This window comes from Rhopilema esculentum, chromosome 16 (genome assembly GCF_057945365.1).
Source record: "Rhopilema esculentum isolate cy_ngs chromosome 16, ASM5794536v1, whole genome shotgun sequence".
NCBI classification, from domain to species: Eukaryota; Metazoa; Cnidaria; class Scyphozoa; order Rhizostomeae; family Rhizostomatidae; genus Rhopilema; species Rhopilema esculentum.
This window is the reverse complement of record NC_142830.1, coordinates 3905853-3926566: the sequence shown is the minus strand read 5'-3', so window position 1 is coordinate 3926566 and position 20714 is coordinate 3905853. Positions and strand designations below refer to the sequence as shown.

Here is a 20714-nt window from a genome sequence, read left to right as displayed (position 1 = left end):
TACTGTACTATAGTATATTGCCCAAAAAAATGTTGTTCCTATAATATGTGATTTTGAAATGCCCTGATGCAGGCACGTTGTTACAGGAAATTGCTTTAGCAATTTTTCTGAGTAGTGCCAAGTAGGGCCAGGTTTTGGTTTGGCAGCGAAAGACTTTTTGCGCAATTTTTCTTCCACCAATATTAGCTTGATTCAAATGCTCAAGGCAATCCAATAAAAACGAAGAAAAACCCCATTAAAAAATGTAGAGACAAAATTCTCGTGGTGGCAAACAGCTGGTACTCTCTTGCTCCCCCTTGGTGGCAAACAGCTGCTTTCCCATGCCACCCCTTGGCTACGGGCCTGGCGAAAGCCTGTTGAATTTCAAGCCGGTTTGAAAATGTTCATGTCAGCAGCAGTCAAATTAGCATGCACCATCAAATTTCAAGCCAATCTGATTTTCTGACCGGCCTGAAATTGTTCATGTGAGAGGGAGGGGGGGTTGGGGTGATCTGAGAGATGTAATTTGTTCCCTAGTGTCGAATTGACCCCTTGTAACTGACCTCTCTTTCGTTTCTGGGATGGAAAGTGCAATCATATGGTGCAAAGGTCGCTGGTAAATTGTGGCCGACGAAAAACTTCCAACATAAGTAATTCTCGTGTAGTATCTTATTACAGAAGCATCGAATTGCAATGAAAACATTCTTGGAGTCATAAATCAACGGGGGCGAATACTGAAGATTTGGAGATTTCAGCATTTGTGAGGATTTTAGAGCTTCGTGGAACCCGATATTCTGTGACGGAAGGTCACCATTTGACTAGGCCGTCTGCTACGCTGTTTTCGTTGTTGTAAAGTTGCAAGTGAAACCAGAGATCCCGGCTGTTTAGAATATTAATATATAAATAGTTCAAAAAAGATGGGAGAGAGCAATCCACTGCGAAAGGTATGCAATGTAGTATTTTAGATTATTTTAGGCAGCGGGTTTGTTGCTTTCTTTCATTGTTTCAAGTTAGTACGGCTTTGTTCGACCCCTTATCCTGGGTTCAGGTGGGTTTTCGTCAGCATGTTTCAAAACAAATGATGTTTGTTAATAAAACATCCTTACTATTCTCAAGCAGATGGTATTTTCGAAGTTTTCCCTAAGATAGTTCTTCGATCCAACAAACGTATATTGTGATTGGTTTTAAATATCAAGGTCACTGATGTCGTGTCAGCGCGACGAGCAAACACTATGATTTCGCCTCGAGAAAGCTAGAATGTCGAGGGTTGCTCAATCAAAGAGCAATGCAGTGAGTCAAATTGCATAAGATAGAAACAGAAGCACGTATTTTCACTTAACACACAAAGAGTCGTGATTATTTCTTACGATGGCGAAGATGACCTCTATAAATATTTTAGAGTTTGATAGGGAGGTTGTCAGCTTTATCCGAAGTGATAACCGTCTACTGTTTTAGGCACTGAAATGGCCAATCTTCTGAAAAATGTGTCACTCACATTTAATTTGTTATCATCATGAAATTATTTGTGGCTTAAAGTTATGTGAATTGCATGATGAGCGAAGTTTTGAAAAGTAATTAGTTCAGGATACCAATATACACTCCTTTTTATAAGAATATAGCTCTATGATTTATTATTGTCACCAACTATCCCTTAATTACACCAAGAACTGTAAATTCTTTTTCAATCAGTATATACATTATGATTTTAAATCTGAAATTTATCAGATCTGAATATTTGAAATAGAGCAACAAAAGTTAAGAATATGACATAAACGACAGTTTAAAACCAGTCTTTAACAGCAACAGAAAAATATATTCCTAAAATGAGTTTGAAATGTTTTTGCTCCTTTACCCCTTCACTTCTTCCAGAACAGCAGCTATAGCATACTTATTAGGTGGTTAAAGAATAAAAAATTCTTGTGAAATATGACTGCAGCATACCTACAACCCTCAGCAAAATTTTTGAGAAAAAGTGAAATTTTGGTAATTGTCTACTTTCAGTTGCCCTGTAAATTCGAATCCAAACTTTCCCCCAAATCAAACATGCATTCGTCATTGAATCAAGGAAGAGGAAAATTTATTTCTTAAAGAGATGAGAAAACATAAACTTTTGTGAAAGTTGTGAAGATTGATAAGTGATTGGGAGCATAAAGCATGTTTATTGTGATAATTTGAAATTTTTGTATTCTTTTTATAGTTTATAAATTTAACGTTATAAACTGGCATTTTTATATTCCCTGTACCCTGAGGGCAGTAAAATTACTTTTGGCCAATTTGTTCACAAATGCATTGATCAAAATGAAGCATTAGCAAATGTTTGGATGTTTTATTGATGATAATCATTAATCCAAGCAAATCCTACACAAATTGTACCCTAGGTGCCAAAGTCTCCATTCTTTAGTCTCAGAAATATAGTTCAAAACAACACATACACAACAGAAATATAGTCACAAAAATAGTTTTTTTAGGGCCGATTAGAAATATAGGCTGCATTTACACGGGGCCGGCCGGATATTTGGTCAGCCAAAAATTTGGCCTGCTTTTGAAGCCGGCCACAAATGATGTCACTTAGGCGTTGCGTTTACACAGGGGCCGCTCAAGTGACCTAATTCTTATGACTTGCGCAATGTGTCAAAAACTTGAAGCCAAAAATCATTGTGAACAAAGAGCTACCAAAACAACTTCTCTCATTCTCTGTTCTTGTGTGCTCTTATCACAAAATTATGTTTAAAGAGGATGGCTGACGTAACTGCTATCAATGATTGGAAATTTGTGATGTTTGCTATGCTTTTTATTTTTTTAATTTCAAAATGAGTCTTTCGATTAAAGTCATTCATATTTTCAGCAAAGCACAAACTACAATCGCAAAATCTAACCAGTAACTCTAACCAATAACAATACATTAATTTCGGCCCCAAAATTTCAATTTCCCATTTTGTGTTTGCCTCCGTAGCATGCATCGACACCCTCTTTTTGGTACCGTGCAAATATTTGGCCGGCCATAACCGTTTACACGAGGCCGCTCGCGAATTCGGCTGGCCAAGTTTCAAGAAGGACGCTTTCCTAGGTGGCCGAATATTTGCACGCCTAAGTAACCTAATTTGAGGTCGTTTAGCCGGCCCCGTGTAAACGCAAAGCCTAAGTGACCAAATATTTGATTGACCAAGTCTCTGGACGCAGCCGCAGTCCGTGTGAACGCAGCCATAGTCTCTGGTTTGAAGATGACAAACCGCATTTGGATTTAGTTACCAGAGACTGACACTTTCAATTATTACTGTTTTTGCGGGCAGAAACAGCCTAGCATTTAGCCAGTAGTGTTGTGTGCATGGAAGGCGCTAATGATTAGAATTAATTCAAAGAAAACAAGAACATTTTGGAAGCTCATTTTCAAGGAAACTGTAGGGCATTGTTTGCTAATTAAAGAAAAGAGTGTGATAATTTCTTTATATGATTACCAGAGCAAACCCATGATTTGAGTAGCATGGGGTTCATATGTGCTGTAATATTTCTCGTCTGATACCTCTAGACCAGTAGTTTCTTTCCCTAGGAGCAGGACAGTGAATGTAAAGTTTCTAAAGCTTGGTTCCCACTAGGCGACTAAGTGCGTTCAAGTGCGTTCATCTGTAATCCTTTAATTGAATTAAAGATAACAGATAAACTACCGAGGCATTCCCACTTGCAAAACTTAAACGCTCAACTAGCTGTATGAAGACAAGTCAAAATAAACCGCGAAACTTTGATAAAGAGATTGGCGATTTTGTTGAACCTTTCATGTCTAAGAAGGCTTCAAGTTTTGAAAACAAAATCAAAAAGAAAGTTCTGGGTATGTGAAATTTATAGAAAACGACAAGAACTTGGCTTTTTAATACACTTTTCGGCGAACTTTAAGTGACCGAGAGTATTTTTTTTTTCTGTATTTGTGCATGAGTCCAGAGAGATTTAGCCTAGCCAGAGCTAGATATAGCCAGAGCAAGATCTGGTATAACCGGTAATCAAAAAATCCAAAACCACGTTCAGAAAACCAATTAAGGCCAAAGGAAAGGTTAGCTTAAGGTTCTTGGCTTCTGGGAAGAGTCACAAAATCGACTTCATGCGTTGCTACGGCTTAACATTTGCATCTTACTTGCTGGTTGATGAATGAAACATTCCTTAAATTTTTCGGTTTCTTTTATGTTTAAATGCTCAGATCAAAATTTTTTGATCTTGGCGTATAACTTTTCTGAGCGCCCGGAGCATTCCCACTTGGCGTTTAACTTGAACGCTCAGAGATGAACGCACTTGAACGCACTTAGTCACCTAGTGGGAACTAAGCTTAACACATGCCATCCAGTATGCATTCTTGTAGGCCCAATAATTTTTGGCATGGAGATAAGTTCCTCCTTGGCACAGATGCCCTCACATCAGGGCCTTTGTCGAAATGGTGGTTGAGGGGCCATGGCACAGCATCCTATACATCAGAGGTTTTGCAAAACAATAGAGCTTTTTCCAAATCTTTTGTTGTGGATGCTAATTTTTTTCCTTGCCCCCCCCCCACTTTTTCGACATGAAATGCACCTTTGTGTTCTTGGAAGGATTTCCTGTTGAGGATAGCCAATTTTTCCTTCATAAGACAAAGAGCTCACTTGGCAGAGTTACACTTATTGTATGCCGAAAAGGGGATTGAATAACTTTCCTGATAGACCAGACGGAAATGGCGGGGAGTACCACTTTGGGGCAGATAATCAGTTTCGATTACCAGTTTCGGTTTTGATTACCAGTTTTGAGTTCTTTATCAACTGGTGATATTGAATTTTGAATTTGGAAATGGCATCTTGTTAGATCAGTCCAGAGCCACTTTCCTTCCCCTCCTCTGCATCCACTCATCTTTCTCAACTCAGATGTCTACAATAATTTTTTCTTGGATCCATGAGGCTCTGGTACCCAGGGTACACAAATTGTAAATCTTTCACTGGCTCCTCTCATGTAAGCCCCCTAAGGCTACAATTACATTGGGCTCATCTTGAAGAGTGCGGGTATATGCTGGCTTTCTGCAACTTTTGGTTTTTCACATTGGTCACTATTAAGGCAATATAAAATTAATTAGTTGATTCTCATCAGGACAGCACAAGGTATTGGGCGGGCAGCGGTGGTTATATATTTTATATGAATGGGTCTAAATCTTTTAAGCTTTGTATACAACCCTAAACAGCTGTTCGGTCCTCACTTTTTCCATTGTAGCTTTTAAAAAGAAAACACAGCATCATAAGATCATGATATCATTAAGAAATGTAAACCCTTGCTCCCATTGTCAGATCATAAGAGTGTAGACAACAGTCTGGGAGACAGTGGCAGACAGTCACAGACCATAGCTGACACTAGAAGAAGATAAAAAGTATCAGCTCTTTGCTTGTATATTTTAATGCAGCGTTGCACCAATTTCTTCCCCCTTGTTTGCAGCAAGTGCAGTAAGGAGGATAATGTTGCAAATCTTTTTTTTAAATTATTTTGAGATCAACTCCCTGAGAGGTATCCTTTGCCTTATGTGCTATTTTATGTTGTGAATAACAAATTAGGAAAGGTTGGATTTTTTAATTTTCTTGAAATAAGGCAATACTAAGTATAAGATTTTTTGACTTTACATCTATCTAAGATGGGTGGGACTTTTATATGAAAATATGAAATTTAAATAAAAGTCAAGGTGGCACCAAAATAGGATGCGGGTGCTAATGAGAATCAACTAATTAATTTTATATGGCCTAAAAGGCTTGTGCAATCACATTGTTCTTGTTCAGCAGTGACTGCCAAATTTGAAATCTGAGAATTCAGAAACGGAGTGGACAATCATTCGTAAGCAGATAACCAATGATGGAATGAGGTAGAGAAGGGAGCATTAAACCGATCTATCCCCCATTCTTGTCGACAAGCCCCTACAAGCTGGTTGTTTATCGATTGCAGTGAATGACTCACTGCCTTCAAGAGCTTGTAGCTAACTCACAAGCAAAAAAACCCATTAACTAGCATGTTGTTTTTGGCAATCTGAACACTAAAATAGATTCTATAAAAATTTATAGAAGTTCAAATGATACTGCAGTGTCAACAAGCCTCCACGGTGAAAGTAAGAATTGTTAATAATCCTTGCTCAAATATGCCCCCACAATAAACTCCCATTAGCATTGAATTGAATTTCAATAATAAGCCCCCACTAGCACATTCAGTGAAGAATGAAGGGAGCTAAAATATTCGAGTTATTGGTTAAGATGCTGCCGAAGACAATGAAAATGTTATTAAGTACAATTGCAAATAAATTTAGCTTGAAAATTATGAAAAAGCTACAAAACAAGCTATTTGTATTGCAACTTGTTGATTGTTTCTATAAGCCCCTTTTGTACAGGCTCCCTCTGAAATTAGTCCCCATACTAGAACTGACTCATTCAATGAGCCTCCAGGGGGTTAATTTGAGGATTTTCAGTAGTTATAAAATCCCTTGAACAGAAAAGTGCAACAAAGAGCTGTTTTCAAAAGTAAATGTTTCCAAAGTGCATCTTCGCTTCCATAATGTTGAGTGCGCAAGGTTGTTGGTGTTCTGAGAGTGATAATGTTAGATTTTTGAGAAATATTTGGCTAAGAAGAGAAGGTCAGATTTCTTATTGCAGAAGATTTATTGTACCCTCCTCGTTGCAAGTTTTGTAAGTTTGACACTCAAAACCTGCATAAATGCACTAATTTGCATGATTTGCTAATTAAGCAATCTTTGATTTACTTTTGTAGTTTCTGAACCCTTTAGATGTTTAATTGTCTTCAAACTTTTCCTCACTAAACTACAAAAAATTTTAATTGCCTGTGCATTTTTGTGTCTTCTTTCATTTCATTGCTGATTGCCTAAATTAACTTATGTAGCCTGATCTTGGCAAGTTTGCAATGCCATGCCTGAATAATGATGATGGACATGTAAACGAAGCATCAAGGTTGATTAAGGATGCACACATTACAAATGATCACACAATGGCTTCTCCACCAAAAGAATCCAGAGAGATAAGTGACTATTGCCTGGAATGGAGTCATGAAGCACATATGAATGCTGGCGTTGCCCCTGAACAGAACAGACACACCTCGCAACCTACAATCCCATTGTAAGAATTGACCTCTCTTCATTCAGTTGGTTCTCTTTATTGCTTAACATACCTGTTTTTTGTAGCAATTGAAAGAAATTCAATCTAGGTTGAATAAGCGTTTCCCAGTTATATCGCATTTGGCTCAGAATAATTTCCTTGTCCTACGAGAGGGAACATTGAATTGAATCTTATATCATACTCGATGTAGATTTTCTCTAGAGAATTTGCTCTCCATCTGATAAGAAACCCAGTTTTTTTATCAAATTGAAATTGTGATCTACTCGTTCTAAGCACTTTTGCCTATGTATTCATTTCATATTTTGCTATAGGCCTAGGCAGTAAAGCACATGCAATAAAAAGCGAGAAAAGCATGAAACTGCTACACTATAATATCATTACTTATAAATTATCTTTTTTCTACCGAAATTTTTCCTATCAAATTCGAAAAAACAGGCTCCAAAAATAACGGCTTGATTTCTTCGTTTCAGTGCCCTGGTTAAGCCTTCTTATAACGATATGTCTACAATGCATCCATATAAGAATTCTTCACAACAATCGCTCGCTATTATTCTACATTCCTCTATGTTCAGGAGGCTTTGAAAGAATTGATGTGAAACATTTAAACAACAATATTGATCTTTTTTTTACTATAATTCTGTAAAGCGGCTAAATTCTTCGACATTCTTCTTTATATTTTCTTTTAATTCCCAATGTATGCATGCTTAGCCCAGCTCAAGTAATCCAGCTCATTTGTAGGACTCTATAATTCTTATTTGATTGTAAATAAATTACTAAATTAACCTTGCTTGGAACAGCTGTCTATATCAGACTATGGTTGCGAGCAGGTGTAGAACACAGAAGCTTAAACTGTCTCGAATATCTGCGTTTTAGTCTGGATAACTGTGATTCAGCCATGTCCTTTACTGACGGAAACGATGAACATCTTGAGCTGGAGGACATCATGAAAGGAAATGATTACTCAAAAAAGAGGAGAAGATCTGGTACCAACGACAAGCAGGGTGATGCCTTGCCCCCTCTTGTCATCAAAGACTTGTCTATTTCTCCAACAGAAAGAGCTAGACGAATGCACACTGTCGGTTTGGCAACTCAGGATCAGCTAACCAACGACTTTCAACGAGATGATGATATCGAGGTTTGTTTTTCTGAATCTTGAATATTGCTGTCTACGTTCTAGATTTACGGGGGATCAACTTACATATGCATCGGTAACCAAAAATGGCGGCAAATAATGTCTAGGGCGGCCAAAAATGTTTTTAAGAGATTATCCAATCAGTAATAACCTACAATGCTTGCCAAAAACAACTGGAACGCCTTCCCATTGCAGCATGCAAATAATCAAAGCAAATCTAAAACTACCCTACCAAAATATCACTGCCGCTTCAAAAATTCTGACCCCCTCCCCCCGTACAATGTTGATTTATTTTCTCGATACATTCATACAGCTTTCAGTAAAAAATTTTCACCTTCAGAATCAAAACAGCCTAATTGAAGGATTGAATTTGTGGTTTGAATAAGAAATTTAATTGCCGAATTGAAATGGCCCTAAGAACTGAAATTTCAACTAAATACTTATATCTTCCAGGTAACGTTTTATGAACTTATAGATAGCATTGTTTTTCATTCTGTTATATTTTGACAAGACCCCATGATCCGTGATGAATAATTTTCATTTGAAGAAATGTGACAAGTGCGTCAATATTTTGACCAGACCAGCTGGAGTTATAGACCCTGAGAAATAAACTGTAATTAAATTAAATTAGATGTGATAGGCTGTTTGAAAGTCAATTCGAGAAGTGAATTAATTAAATCAACATTAAAATCACCAATTTCTATGTAGGGAAATGTAGCAGAGTACAAGCTAAAAGCTATATTGTGCATACAGTGACGGTTTTTTCAAAAGACAATGTTCCGTAATTTTGAAACTCGACGGTTCTTAGTTCTAAGGTATTGTCTTATAAACTACTAACATGCCCCATCCGATTATTTCTATCTGTCTATCTGCAACACATGCTCAATCAGCCCAAAAATGATGTTAGTTAGGATATCTAATAGGCCTGATACTTTAAAGAATTTGCGAATAACTTCTAAAGCTTCTAATATATCTTACGTTGTGTATGTGTGCATTTATTTTGATTGTTAAGCAGAAATTTCTATGGAAAAGCAGAAATTTCTATAGCAAAGAAGAAAATTCAAAATTAAAAGATACTACCTGGTTCCCTGAAATCGTAATAACCTAAATTGAATAAAATTTAGGAAATAGAACAAGGAAAAAAGCTCATGAAGATGAAATAATTAATTCATAGCTTATTATTTTGCAAAGGCTTCATGCGTATTATACGTCCATTTTTCCCTCAAGCATATATATGTGAATGTTTATGTTTGTAATTTGAAACACACAATAGCAAACTGTGCGATTATATGAACAGTGCGATGCATAGTTCACCCCTTTTGCAAAGCATTTTACATTGTATTAGGATCATTATAAACATAGAGGAGAGAACTGTATGTTCACAACTTTCTGCAGTGAAATGAAGAGCCAAACCGCAAGCGAACAGTCTTAACTCGTTTTTATTCTATGCAAAATATACAATCAAAAAAAAAATATTTCCTGTTTCAAGTAACTTTGCCGTTTGTATTTGTTACTTGGCATCCTATTTATGGTTAAATCCATTATCTATTCTATCTTCAAAAAAATTTCTATTCTGCCTCGAGATTGAAGGTCCGAATTTCTTTTGAAGGTTATGAAATGTGTTATAGTTTCAACACAACTGCTTGTATCTAAGTTTAGTGCAAGAGCATGATGTTAGAGAATCACTGCTCCAAGGCAAAGCCATTGCGTTTTAGGATAGTTAGTCAAAAATTGAAGCAACAAACCGAATTGTCTTATTTATTTATTAATATGATAAACGTCTTTTCGTATTATTATCGGTGATTACTACGATGATTGTGATGATTCGAGTTTTATAATGATGATGTCCTTTGGGGCTATGTTGGCGAAGCTGGCGTGAAACAAACTGATAGCTTGTGTTATTGCGCCCGCGCATTCTTTGTTTCTGTCAGTGTGCGTAGAAACGTATTTACTGAATATTTCAGATTTACTTACTTTGCATCCTAAATTTTGGTGCATTCACGTTGTCCGCATAAAATATTGATGCGTTGATGACAAAGGATATTCTAGAACCATTGCTGAAATATTTGCGAGGACAGATCTTCCTAGTCTTCGAAATAAGAGACCCTTTGCGTCTGTTTGTCATCCATCTTTTTCTATTGAGTAAGTTATGTTTGCATTTTCTTATTTCAATATTTGCATCAAAGTACCCATATATGCTGTGATGCATTTTAACTTTCTCCAGTTATCTGGATGCTACAAGGCCTATCAACGTCAACGGTGTTTCACAATTGTTTAATTTTTTATGATTTGGAAAGGAATTTGAGAAGTTTAGACTTTTTGTTCAAGATTTGCAGATTATGCCTGAGATACAGAGCTGTGTTTGAATTTTGCAGAGCCTTGATCTTGGTATGGAGAAGGATAACGTCGAATTTCTTGATGAATACCTAACAGGTATGTGTACCTATCACTAAGGTGCTATTTATGTTATACAAAAAAAACTTCGATCTATACAGAATTTGAAACAGTATGAGTAGCAACTTTGTGTTTACTTCTTTTGTACGAGACTCAAAGTCAGTGTGGGTTTTTCTCGTGGCTGTCTGCTTGGTAACTTGGTTTAATGTTACGCAAATGCTCTATAGATCGCTCACATTACTTTAAAGCAATTCAATATTTTGATATTAATATATTCATTGCACGGGCTTTAATTTCTTGGCTATCGTAACTCGTTGACATAGAAAAAATCCGATCCTAAGTGGATTACAGCGAACATAATTTATCAATACACTGTTTATCCTAATGTAAAGCCTATCCTAATGTTTAATCCATTTTTAAAGGTTTTGAGAACTGATTAAGGGAAGAGATTGAGTTATTTATGATGTTTTTGTGCATTCTTTTGCCTTATTAGTAAAGCTATTTAAACCGTAAGCATTGTTATTTTTTTTATATGTAATGTAATGGCAATTTTTTCATTCAAATCTTTTCAGATGAGAAAAATACATGGAGCTACTCACATCTCCTAAAGGCACACGCTTGCTATGACATCATACCAAACAGTTCAAAGATTGTTGTTTTTGATACAAGATTAAGGGTAAGTGCACTTGCATCCATCTGATACCTGAAATGCCTTTTTCATAAAAATGCAATATAATCCACTTAACCCTTGTCAATCTCTCTATTTGTCATCAAACGGTCCCAGATGATAATACATTCAGTATAGGATTTGATAAAGTTTGTAGCTTGACAAAGTGTGTTATTGGACAATATAGATGTTTATAAACAAACATCAAAGTAAACATTAGATGTGTCAACTGTAACATGGAAAAACATAACCTTTTTCCGTTAAAGATTGGCAGTGTTAGAGCTTGAAATCCTTTTGGTGATGTACAAAGTCGCAAAGTGGGTGTCTTACATTAAGGGTATTAATGTTTTGTACAATTCCAAATCACAAGATTAAATCACTCAGAAACTTTTAAGCCCATCAACTTTTTAAGCTACATATACGCGCACTGTTAATGAACTTTTAGCTTTGGAATTATTCTTTTATCACATTTAATGCTCTTCCAGGTGAAAAAAGCTTTTTTTGCACTGGTCCATAACGGTAAGTCTGTATAGTACTTAGGACTGCTTCCTTTTCTATGGGACATAAAAAGTGTTTTTCGTGTATTTGTGCATTTTACAGTTATTGTGCTCTGGTTGTGCTCTGGTTATTCTTGATATGACAGTTTGTCGTTTTGGCATACATCTCCAACAGAGCATTTTGAATGCTTGTCAAATTTATTTGCAAATAGTTTTTTGAAAACTTTGCGTTCTGTAGGGTGTTTTTTCAATCATAAATTTTGTCTGTGACCTTTTTATCTGGCCATTTCTCGACGTAAGGCTTACTTTTCAGCGTAAGGTCTTGAGCTCTGACAAAATATGACATGAATATGTACGAAGTATGCTTTAGTATGGTTAAAAAATCGTATCGTCAATATTTTCAACGCAATTCTTTTTTCTGTTAGGCATTCGCGCTGCACCTGTATGGGATGCCCAAAGACATGAGTTTGTGGGTAGGTATCTATTGAAGGTGTCTCTTGAATGTCTCAAGGTATTTCTCGATGTTTCCATGTGGCCAATCAGTTAGTCCCAGTCTCGATTGACTTTTGAAATTTTTAGCTTTGAATCATTTGTCTTTCAGGGATGCTAACCATAACGGATTTCATAAACATCTTGAGATGTTATTACAAGTCGCCATTGGTAAGTTTAGCTTGATAACGAACTATATTTTTCTTGAAATTCAGATAGCCGTATTTTCTTTGTTTTTGTACTTTTATCTCAGCGCAACGATTCCTGACCTTTCATAAGCTGTTTGCATGACATAGTTTGCAAAGATTAAAGGTCAAAGGTCAAGGAGCTTACTCCTCCCTTAAAACTTCATTAAATTTGAATTGCTTTCTTGAGCGATCTCATCTTGATGCATGGTATTTCATCAAGTGAAAGGTATCTAGAGAATTCCAAAAAAATTATTCATATTCTTAAACCATTGCCTTTGAGTAGTTCCTACATCAGCAGTTTTATTTATTTTGTGAATGCTAGTAACAGTACATTTCTGAAACGATGGGAAAAACAAGCTATTTCACACAATGCCTGCTAATATTTAGTTATACGAGCAATTTACTTTTGTGTTTTGATTTGCCATTGTATTTTATTGTTGCTATTTGGTTTGATTTTGGCATCACGCAACGGAATTGTCTTGAAATGGTCGATTGGAATTGTCTAACAAAAAGTTGGGGCTATGAAGTAATGATTTTTATTGCTTTGGAAAAACTGATAAAGTGAGCTGAAAATTTTTATGTTTGTTGCGAGATTTGACAGGTTTTTTTCAATGACGTAATATACCCCATCTTACCCTCTCCACTTCCTTCCCAAAACTTCGGTCGCTGATGCAGCCAAGGAAGCAGATAATACATACAGCCAAACCTCTAAAAGCGACCACCTCCGATTAGCGGCCACCTCCCAATAGCGACCACAGACCTTTAATCCCAAATTCTTGTGAATGTTTGTAGTAAACCTCTGTATTACGGCCACCTCCCATTAACAAGGCCTTGGATCTCAAAGTGGCCGCTATTAGAGGTTCGACTGTAATTTTTAGCCGTAGTAACACTAGTGACTCAATTTTTAGGAAAGGATGTCAGAATTAGAGGAACACAAGATTGAGACTTGGCGAGGTAAGAAAGTTTACCCTCCCAACAGTTAGGGCTTTAGATTTTTGTAACAGCTCTCAAGTTCGATTCCTAAAAAAGTGGTTTCGTTTCTACGTTATTAATTACTAATAAAGGTAAGAGTTGAATCACTTACTATCAAAAGTACCTTCATTTGCTCAATAGATTTCACTATGCTAGAACGGGATGTCCTTCTGACACTGCACAGGTTACAAGGCATCAGGTAGAGCCAAATGGCGAAAAAAGGTTTATATCCATGCACGGATTGAATTTCAAAAAAGAGAATAAAAAACTCGATGAATGAATTTGACTGGGTCCTTTTTGATTGGTGCCCAGAGACCCTCGCATTGCGAAATCACCCATTGACATTTCTGACCAGTTAAATCCTTTTCGTCTTGATCAAGACAGATTCTAAGACCTTTAAATCAAAAGATGATGCTGCTTCTTATATGATTCAGAGCTTTTTTATCACACTAAGGGTTGTCGAGTGAGTATGTTGCCAAATAAAATTTTCGTTCGTTTAAGTTCCATGAAAGATATTTAAGAATCAAGGCCTAATTTAGGCCTACACTTTTGTTATTGGACATTACTTTGTTATTTCTACCCCGTATTTTTAGAACTATCAAACAGTGACTTGAAGCCAAAGCTTATTCGGATATCACCAACAGAAAAGTATGATTTTAGTTTATTATTGTTTTTGGTCCTACAAATTTTTTACTGAAAAAAGGTTATACAATATTGTTTTATGTTTCTTAGAAGTTTGCAAACGATTTAAGCACAATAGCAATTTGTCTTTCAGAAAATAATTCCGTTTTTTGTGTTTCGTGTTAGAAGTTTTTTCATTCTAGCTTCCATTATTCATGCTCAGACCTTGACCTTATCAACACAAACCATGTCAGGTGCTTTTGAATTGACTCTCAAAAATTGGGTTAGATTATAGCTGCAATTGTGTGTTGTTAAAGACTTAAATATTGTTAACTTTGAATGAATAGATTCAATGATAAATCCGATTTTAAGGTGAATTTCTATCACATGGCCTTAAAAGTTATAATATCATTTCTTATTTCAGCTTACACGAGGCTGTTCAGATGTTAATTGAAAATAAAATTCACAGACTACCTGTTATTGACCCTGAAACTGGAAATGCATTATTTATCCTGACACACAAGAAAATACTCCGCTATATCTATAATCATGTTAGTAACCTACAGATTTTGAACTGTTGATGAAAAAGAATTATCTTGATATAATATGTCCTAGTTTTAAAGTCTACAGTTTTCAAATATTTGGGAGTGTTTTTTACATATTCTTGATTTAATTCTGTTATCATAATCACAAGCAAATTTTTCATATAGACGTTTTTTCATTTGAGCTTAAATTGAACTATGTAGCAATTCGAGTACTGAAACTTGCATTCCTTTTTTGATATTCAAATTCAGCTAAGAAAACCCACCTGAGTGAGCAAAGTAAACAGCAGGTTCCTTAGATGTTTTGATATATATGAAATAATTTCCTTTTATTTAATAATCTACCTTGTCCACTGTTGTACAATTACCATTTTTCTCAAACTTAGTTGAATTTTTATTCAAGGATGAATCAAAGAAAATCTTTAACGTGCTGCTTTTAAATTGTTGTAAGAACTATTCAGCAGCAGTAAATTCAATATCTTGATCTGGATATTTGATTGATGATCGATGTTTAAAACGTTCTTTTGATGACAAAATGTATTTGTTTACAGTTTGATGATGTACCTATGCCTGATTTCATGGGAGATACCTTGGAAGAACTAGGAATTGGTACCCTGCAGAACATTGCAACGGTTTGTTGTTTATCTGCCTTCCTACAATCGCTATTTGAATTTAGAAGCCTTGCTCGAATAACATTTGTATTCATGCCTTTTATAGTCTCCGAATGTGGTTAGTTTTACATCAGTTATGTCACTCTGAACCCAGGCAACTATGTTTTCATTACCACTAAATTTCCATTTTTCCATCTAGCTTCCCCTCGCTTTATTTGACAAATAATTGTTTCTGTCTTCTCAAGATACGATCCGAGACGTCAGTGATAGAAGCGCTGAATATCTTTGCTGAAAGAGGCGTCTCTGCTTTGCCAATCGTCGACCAAAGTGGGAAAGTTGTGGACATCTATGCTAGATTTGACGTCATTGTATGTATCGCACATGGTATTTGTTATTGAGATTATTTAGAATGTGCTTAAACGAGGTAACTTAAGTGTGTTTTGGTATGCAAATATTTACTCATGTTACGTTATGTATGTAATCAGTGTAACCTTTGTCGTTCGATGAGTTTTTATTTTCATTACTAAATGTAGAGAAACGGTATTCCTTGTAGATCTGTTTAGTGCTTTTTCTTCTAATGTGATTTTATTAGAAACATATAAACAAGTTTCAGAACTGAATCTTTCTTTTCTTTTCATGTTCATGTTCTTCTGAATTCAAAAGGTTCTTCATTTTGATAATATTTCCAATATAGCTTTGTGCATATGACGGTTTTTGTTTTATATCGAATGTTAAAATCTTTTTCTGTTTTCCTTAGAATCTAGCAGCAGAAAGGACTTATAATAACCTGGACATAACCGTCTCTGAAGCACTCTCCCATCGTCAAGATGGCTTTGAAGGTGTACAAATATGCAGAACAGATGAGACATTCTATACTATTATTGACAGGATAGTAAAGAAAAAGGCAAGTTTGCTTTGTATCTTTTGTTGAAGCTAGTTTCTTCTAGTATAGGCCACTTGCTGTTGTTAACGTTTTTTCTTAATGTTTTGATGTTTTCTATATCCTTTTCATGCTTTTGTCGTTACAGAGATTTGATGAAACTCCAGATACAATCTGCTTAGCTGTACTTTCTTTCAGTTGTAAACTAGCTAACCAGAGTGTTTTATATTTTTGTAGGTTCACAGACTAGTTGTGGTCGACAGAGATCGTATAGCACGCGGAATCATTTCTTTGTCAGATATTCTCAATTACCTTATTTTAAATCCTGGTAGGTTGAATTTCACAAGTTCTCTTTGCGATATTACAGACTGATTGAAATGAGGTCCCCTAAATGGAGGCTCCCTTTATCTAGGTGTATAAGAGAATTTGTTAAGGATCCTCTGTATCTAATAATGGTGAGGCTATGGATGAAGACGTTTTCTTAGGTTTTCGAACAAGACAACAGTTGCAAAGGTTGATCAGCTTTAGCAGCAATGCCTTCTTACAGAGCGATTACTTACTGAGCCAATGACTGTTTATCGGTACCAACAAGGGACAGTTGGAACTACCGAAAGTAAACTTAAACCGGAATAACTAATAAGAAAGATTGTATGAAGTAAAGAACCTCTCACAGGCAGTCAGACTATTGGAATCTGGCTGTTTTTTCAAGCATAAGGTCATGCAAATTGTCACTGATAATTTATGTATACAGAAGAAACATTTGAGTTCAAGTATGTTGTTTCTTAAAGATGTCCCAATTAATTTCATTGGTCAACCAATGCCAATTGGTTATTTTATACAAAAGGCTATTCTAGCATTTTGTTATTGGCAATGTTGCCTTTAGGTTTTGGACCATTTTAGCCTCACGTTTTAACTACCCTATTGCGCGAAATTATGGTCATGACTTAATCAAGGAATACAAGCGTTACAAATTCTTTAGAAAACAACCTATATTTTTCATTCCCTTTTGGTAGTCATGAATTTACAATTTTTTGTTGGCATCTACAGCTGATATAGGCCAAAGTAATCAAGATAAAAAACGGTATAAAGTGAACTTATTTTAAACTTAAAATATTTTTTCACATTCCCCATCTTTCCTCGTTTTCGAAATCAATGTTTTTAAAAATATGATTTTTTCATTAAAAAGTCTCTGTATGATCAATCCTTAAAAATCAAAATTCCTTAATTCCTTGATTAATGTAACTGAAAAACAATTTCTTAGACAAAATCCTTAATTAATTTTTGATTGTAAGTCACACCCTTAATTTCACATAATTAGGTAATAGAACTTCTACCAATAATCCAATCATATAGCGCTGCTACAGACAATGATAGCATGTCTATTTACACTTGTCAAGTCTTCTAAACGTTTGACATTTCAATTTCAAGGTAATTTACGTTTGATTATGATTTATTTTATAGATTTTGTTTAGTTTGATCCTCCAGAGCATTTTGTTTCTTGTCTTTCTCAGCCTTCAGTGTTTATTAGATTCTCAGATGTTTGATCCTTCTGTTTCCTATACACATGTTTGTTTCAAAAGAAACATATGGTGGCTACTAGGGTAACGCCTTGCAATAGAATTAATAGCTAAAATACTTTTGTTTGTTTTGCCATTTTGTCACGTTCTGCACAACTGAAATCTTGAAAATTGAAATACAGCAATTACAAGAAGAAGATGTACAAGAAGTACAAAAAGATATGTTAGAGCTTCTTTTTCACAAACCCGATTTTGCCTCAGAACTTATAGATGAAACACTCGCTTCAAAGTTCCTGTTTCTCAATTAAGAAAAAATCACTGTTCCAAAACCCACAAAACTGGATGTTCATTTCAAAACTTAGAGGATAATGCATTAATTAGTTCTTAAAAGAAATTTTCAAAAAAGAATGATAGTTTTTCTAGTCGATTGAGGGAAGTTTATTTCCCGGTTTTTAAGCAGATCAAAACGTCTTTCATTTTAATAATTGCAGCAGAGAAGCATTATTTTAAAAAGTTTTTAGGCTTATTGAAAGTTAGCAGCTTTTTTTCAAAAGACCAAGTTTGTTCCATAAGCGTGCGTTATGTTGTTAGAAATTAACTGGGATCCACAATTATAATCCTTGATTAACGTAGTTGGATTTGAGTCGGTTTGGAAAGATAGGGCCACATGCTGTTTTTGAATTTGGCTTGGGCTACAGAAATTCGAATGCATCTTTCCTGATTTTGAAACCTGTTTCTAATTATCATCCACGGCATCTCCGAAAGAGCCTTCCTTTAAATGGAATCATAAAAAGCAAAGGGCAAAGACACATGCTGCCAGTATACTTATTTTCGGGAAGTTAGTTTTCTTTAAGATGTTTGCAAAATGGTTTTGGCCACATGTCCATGGGTGTATATGATGAAGGATATGGCTGTGATGCTCAACTTTCTGTGCCTCGTGACTACTGTGCTTCAAGCATACCCACAAATAACATGCTTATTTACCACCTTTTTATAATTTGTATTGAAGAATACGCTTGCATTGCAATCTATGAAGCATACTTAAAGTGTTCTATTGGACTTTCAGGAAATGATCCTTCTTACATTATGGAATCTGCTGTTGGTAACATGGAGTCCTAGGCTCCTGTAAACTGAACCGGGAGTGGTATGTCAGTTTTGCTGTGGACAATTAGTGCTATCAAATGTATTGTGTAAAGTAGTTCTAAATGCATTTACCTCACTGTTGAATATCATATACCATCCTCAAATCTAATGCTGCAGTTTTCATCATTTGCATGTTGCCAAGAAAATATAGACAAACAAGCTGGGCTTTTAGGACACTGGACCTATATTTTTAGCACAAGAGTCAATTGTATTTGTATTGAAGGGCTATGTTTGAATGTTGATTTGGTGTTATGTAGCAATCAGCAATTTTTCTGTAAACTTATTATTTGACATGTTAATTACGCAAGAACCCCTTGAAAAAATTATTAAGATTATTTACCCTTCAATTCACTTGTATTGATTTTATGAGATTGATTATTATCGAACTGGCTAGAACCCAGTGAGGAGATGCTAAGCAGGCCTAGAAGTACAAGACCAGATGGCCAATCAAAATGCCATATTTTAATACATCATTTCCTTTGAAAGTTTTTTCATCTCAGCCACTGTGATGTGTTATGCACTTGGCTAAATGAGCTGTTTTCATGCAGCATTATGATCCTATAATGTAACACCAACACCATATTAAAGATTTTACCAGGAGTATTTATTTAGCTAGGAAAGTCCTTAGACTGTACCATCCATAGAATGTACTTTTTTCCTAGACGTTTCCATGTGTAGTGGAAAAACATGCACAGTTTCCATTTGGTATTGTTAGCTTCATTTTTATTTTTGATAGTATGTACAGCTATTTATTCTGTGTTAAGATCACAGCACTTCTTGACACAAGAATTATAGCTTCAGTTCCCAGATTTGGTTGCATGTATTCTGGATTAAACACAATATTACAGAAAAGCAACTTAGTTGAATTAACTATTCATTGGTAATGGTTGAGGGATTTTTGCCTTCTTTGACTAGTTATCATTTGCAACAGTCAAATAGCTATCCAGGTTATTTAGATGAATGATGATTATAAAGTCACTAGTGGGTATTCAGGAACCTTAAAAAATAATTTTTTTCAAAGAAAGTTATGAAGTGGTTAAAATACCATTGAACTAAGGGATCTTTTATAAACTTGCTCCAGTCTATCTTTTAGCGTAGTTTTAATCTTGCAACTATTTCTTGTCAGCTTTTTACCTGGAAAGACAAAGCCTACCCCTTTCCTTATAGATGGAGACCTTGTTGCAGTTTATTGCCTGCACACTCAAATTTTCCATCTGTGCACATTTGAATATTGGCCTCGCAAAGTCTCTCTTTGATAAAATTTTACATTATTACTACTACAGATTTCTATATGTGCAAGATTTAAGGGGCCCCAAAGTGTACTTTATTGCACAATAAAGTGCATGTACTTCCAGTCTGGAGTTGGAGTGAATGAATGCTACCCAGTGAGATGAATGATTGGATGAAATAATTTTTAATATTTGTTGTAGCAAATTGAAATTAAAAGTAGATTTGTAAATTAACCAGGAGCTACTACCTTAAATCATTTTGCTGATAGGCTATGTGTGGATAGAGACTAGGTATGAGTGCTAGAAATGGTATAATATGTTCATTTTTAGAAAATATCTAGAGTGAATTTGGTTCTTTTTTTAAATATGACATCTGAATCCGTTTTGTAACAACTGAAACAAACTGATCCAACAGACAGGGAGGAAATCACTGAAAACTAACAGTATTCTGGTGCAACCCCGTTCAAGGGGAAACATCATGGTAAAGGAATAATGATGATGATGATGATGATAATGATAATGATAATGATGATGATGATGACAGGTCAATATCAAAATTCATACCCAATTATTTTTGTTAACACTTGTCAACTTTTGCCAACTTAAATGCAGGAGATATATTGTCCCTAACTTATTGTTCTTTTTTCCTATTGTTCTTTCTATTCTTTCAGCCCTAAATGCTGAAGACTCCAGCTCATTGCAGGTAACTTTGCAATTATGCAGTTACTGGCATGTAAAATAATT

At 35.4% G+C, this 20714-nt stretch overlaps 1 protein-coding gene across 1 annotated transcript; it reads left to right on the top strand.

Annotated features, from left to right (window-relative positions):
- Nucleotides 1-553: 553 nt before the first annotated feature.
- Nucleotides 554-20317, top strand: LOC135681898 (5'-AMP-activated protein kinase subunit gamma-1). The gene is made up of 16 exons (XM_065196541.2): nucleotides 554-923; nucleotides 6856-7088; nucleotides 7962-8223; nucleotides 10596-10653; nucleotides 11187-11290; nucleotides 11767-11800; nucleotides 12204-12251; nucleotides 12380-12438; nucleotides 13364-13409; nucleotides 14021-14075; nucleotides 14473-14599; nucleotides 15142-15222; nucleotides 15447-15569; nucleotides 15959-16105; nucleotides 16319-16409; nucleotides 18665-20317. Exons 1-16 carry the CDS (start codon nucleotides 897-899, stop codon nucleotides 18715-18717), a joined length of 1548 nt encoding a protein of 515 aa, XP_065052613.2. The 5' UTR covers nucleotides 554-896; the 3' UTR covers nucleotides 18718-20317.
- The last annotated feature ends 397 nt before the right edge of the window (nucleotides 20318-20714 follow it).

What these genes read in the sequence shown, in the direction of transcription:
- LOC135681898 (XM_065196541.2), top strand. Translation starts at nt 897, where the DNA reads ATGGGAGAGAGCAATCCACTGCGAAAG. An exon ending in AACGAGATGATGATATCGAG is followed by an intron (nt 8,224 to 10,595) that starts GTTTGTTTTTCT and finishes TGAATTTTGCAG; the next exon opens with AGCCTTGATCTTGGTATGGA. An exon ending in ATGCTAGATTTGACGTCATT is followed by an intron (nt 15,570 to 15,958) that starts GTATGTATCGCA and finishes TGTTTTCCTTAG; the next exon opens with AATCTAGCAGCAGAAAGGAC.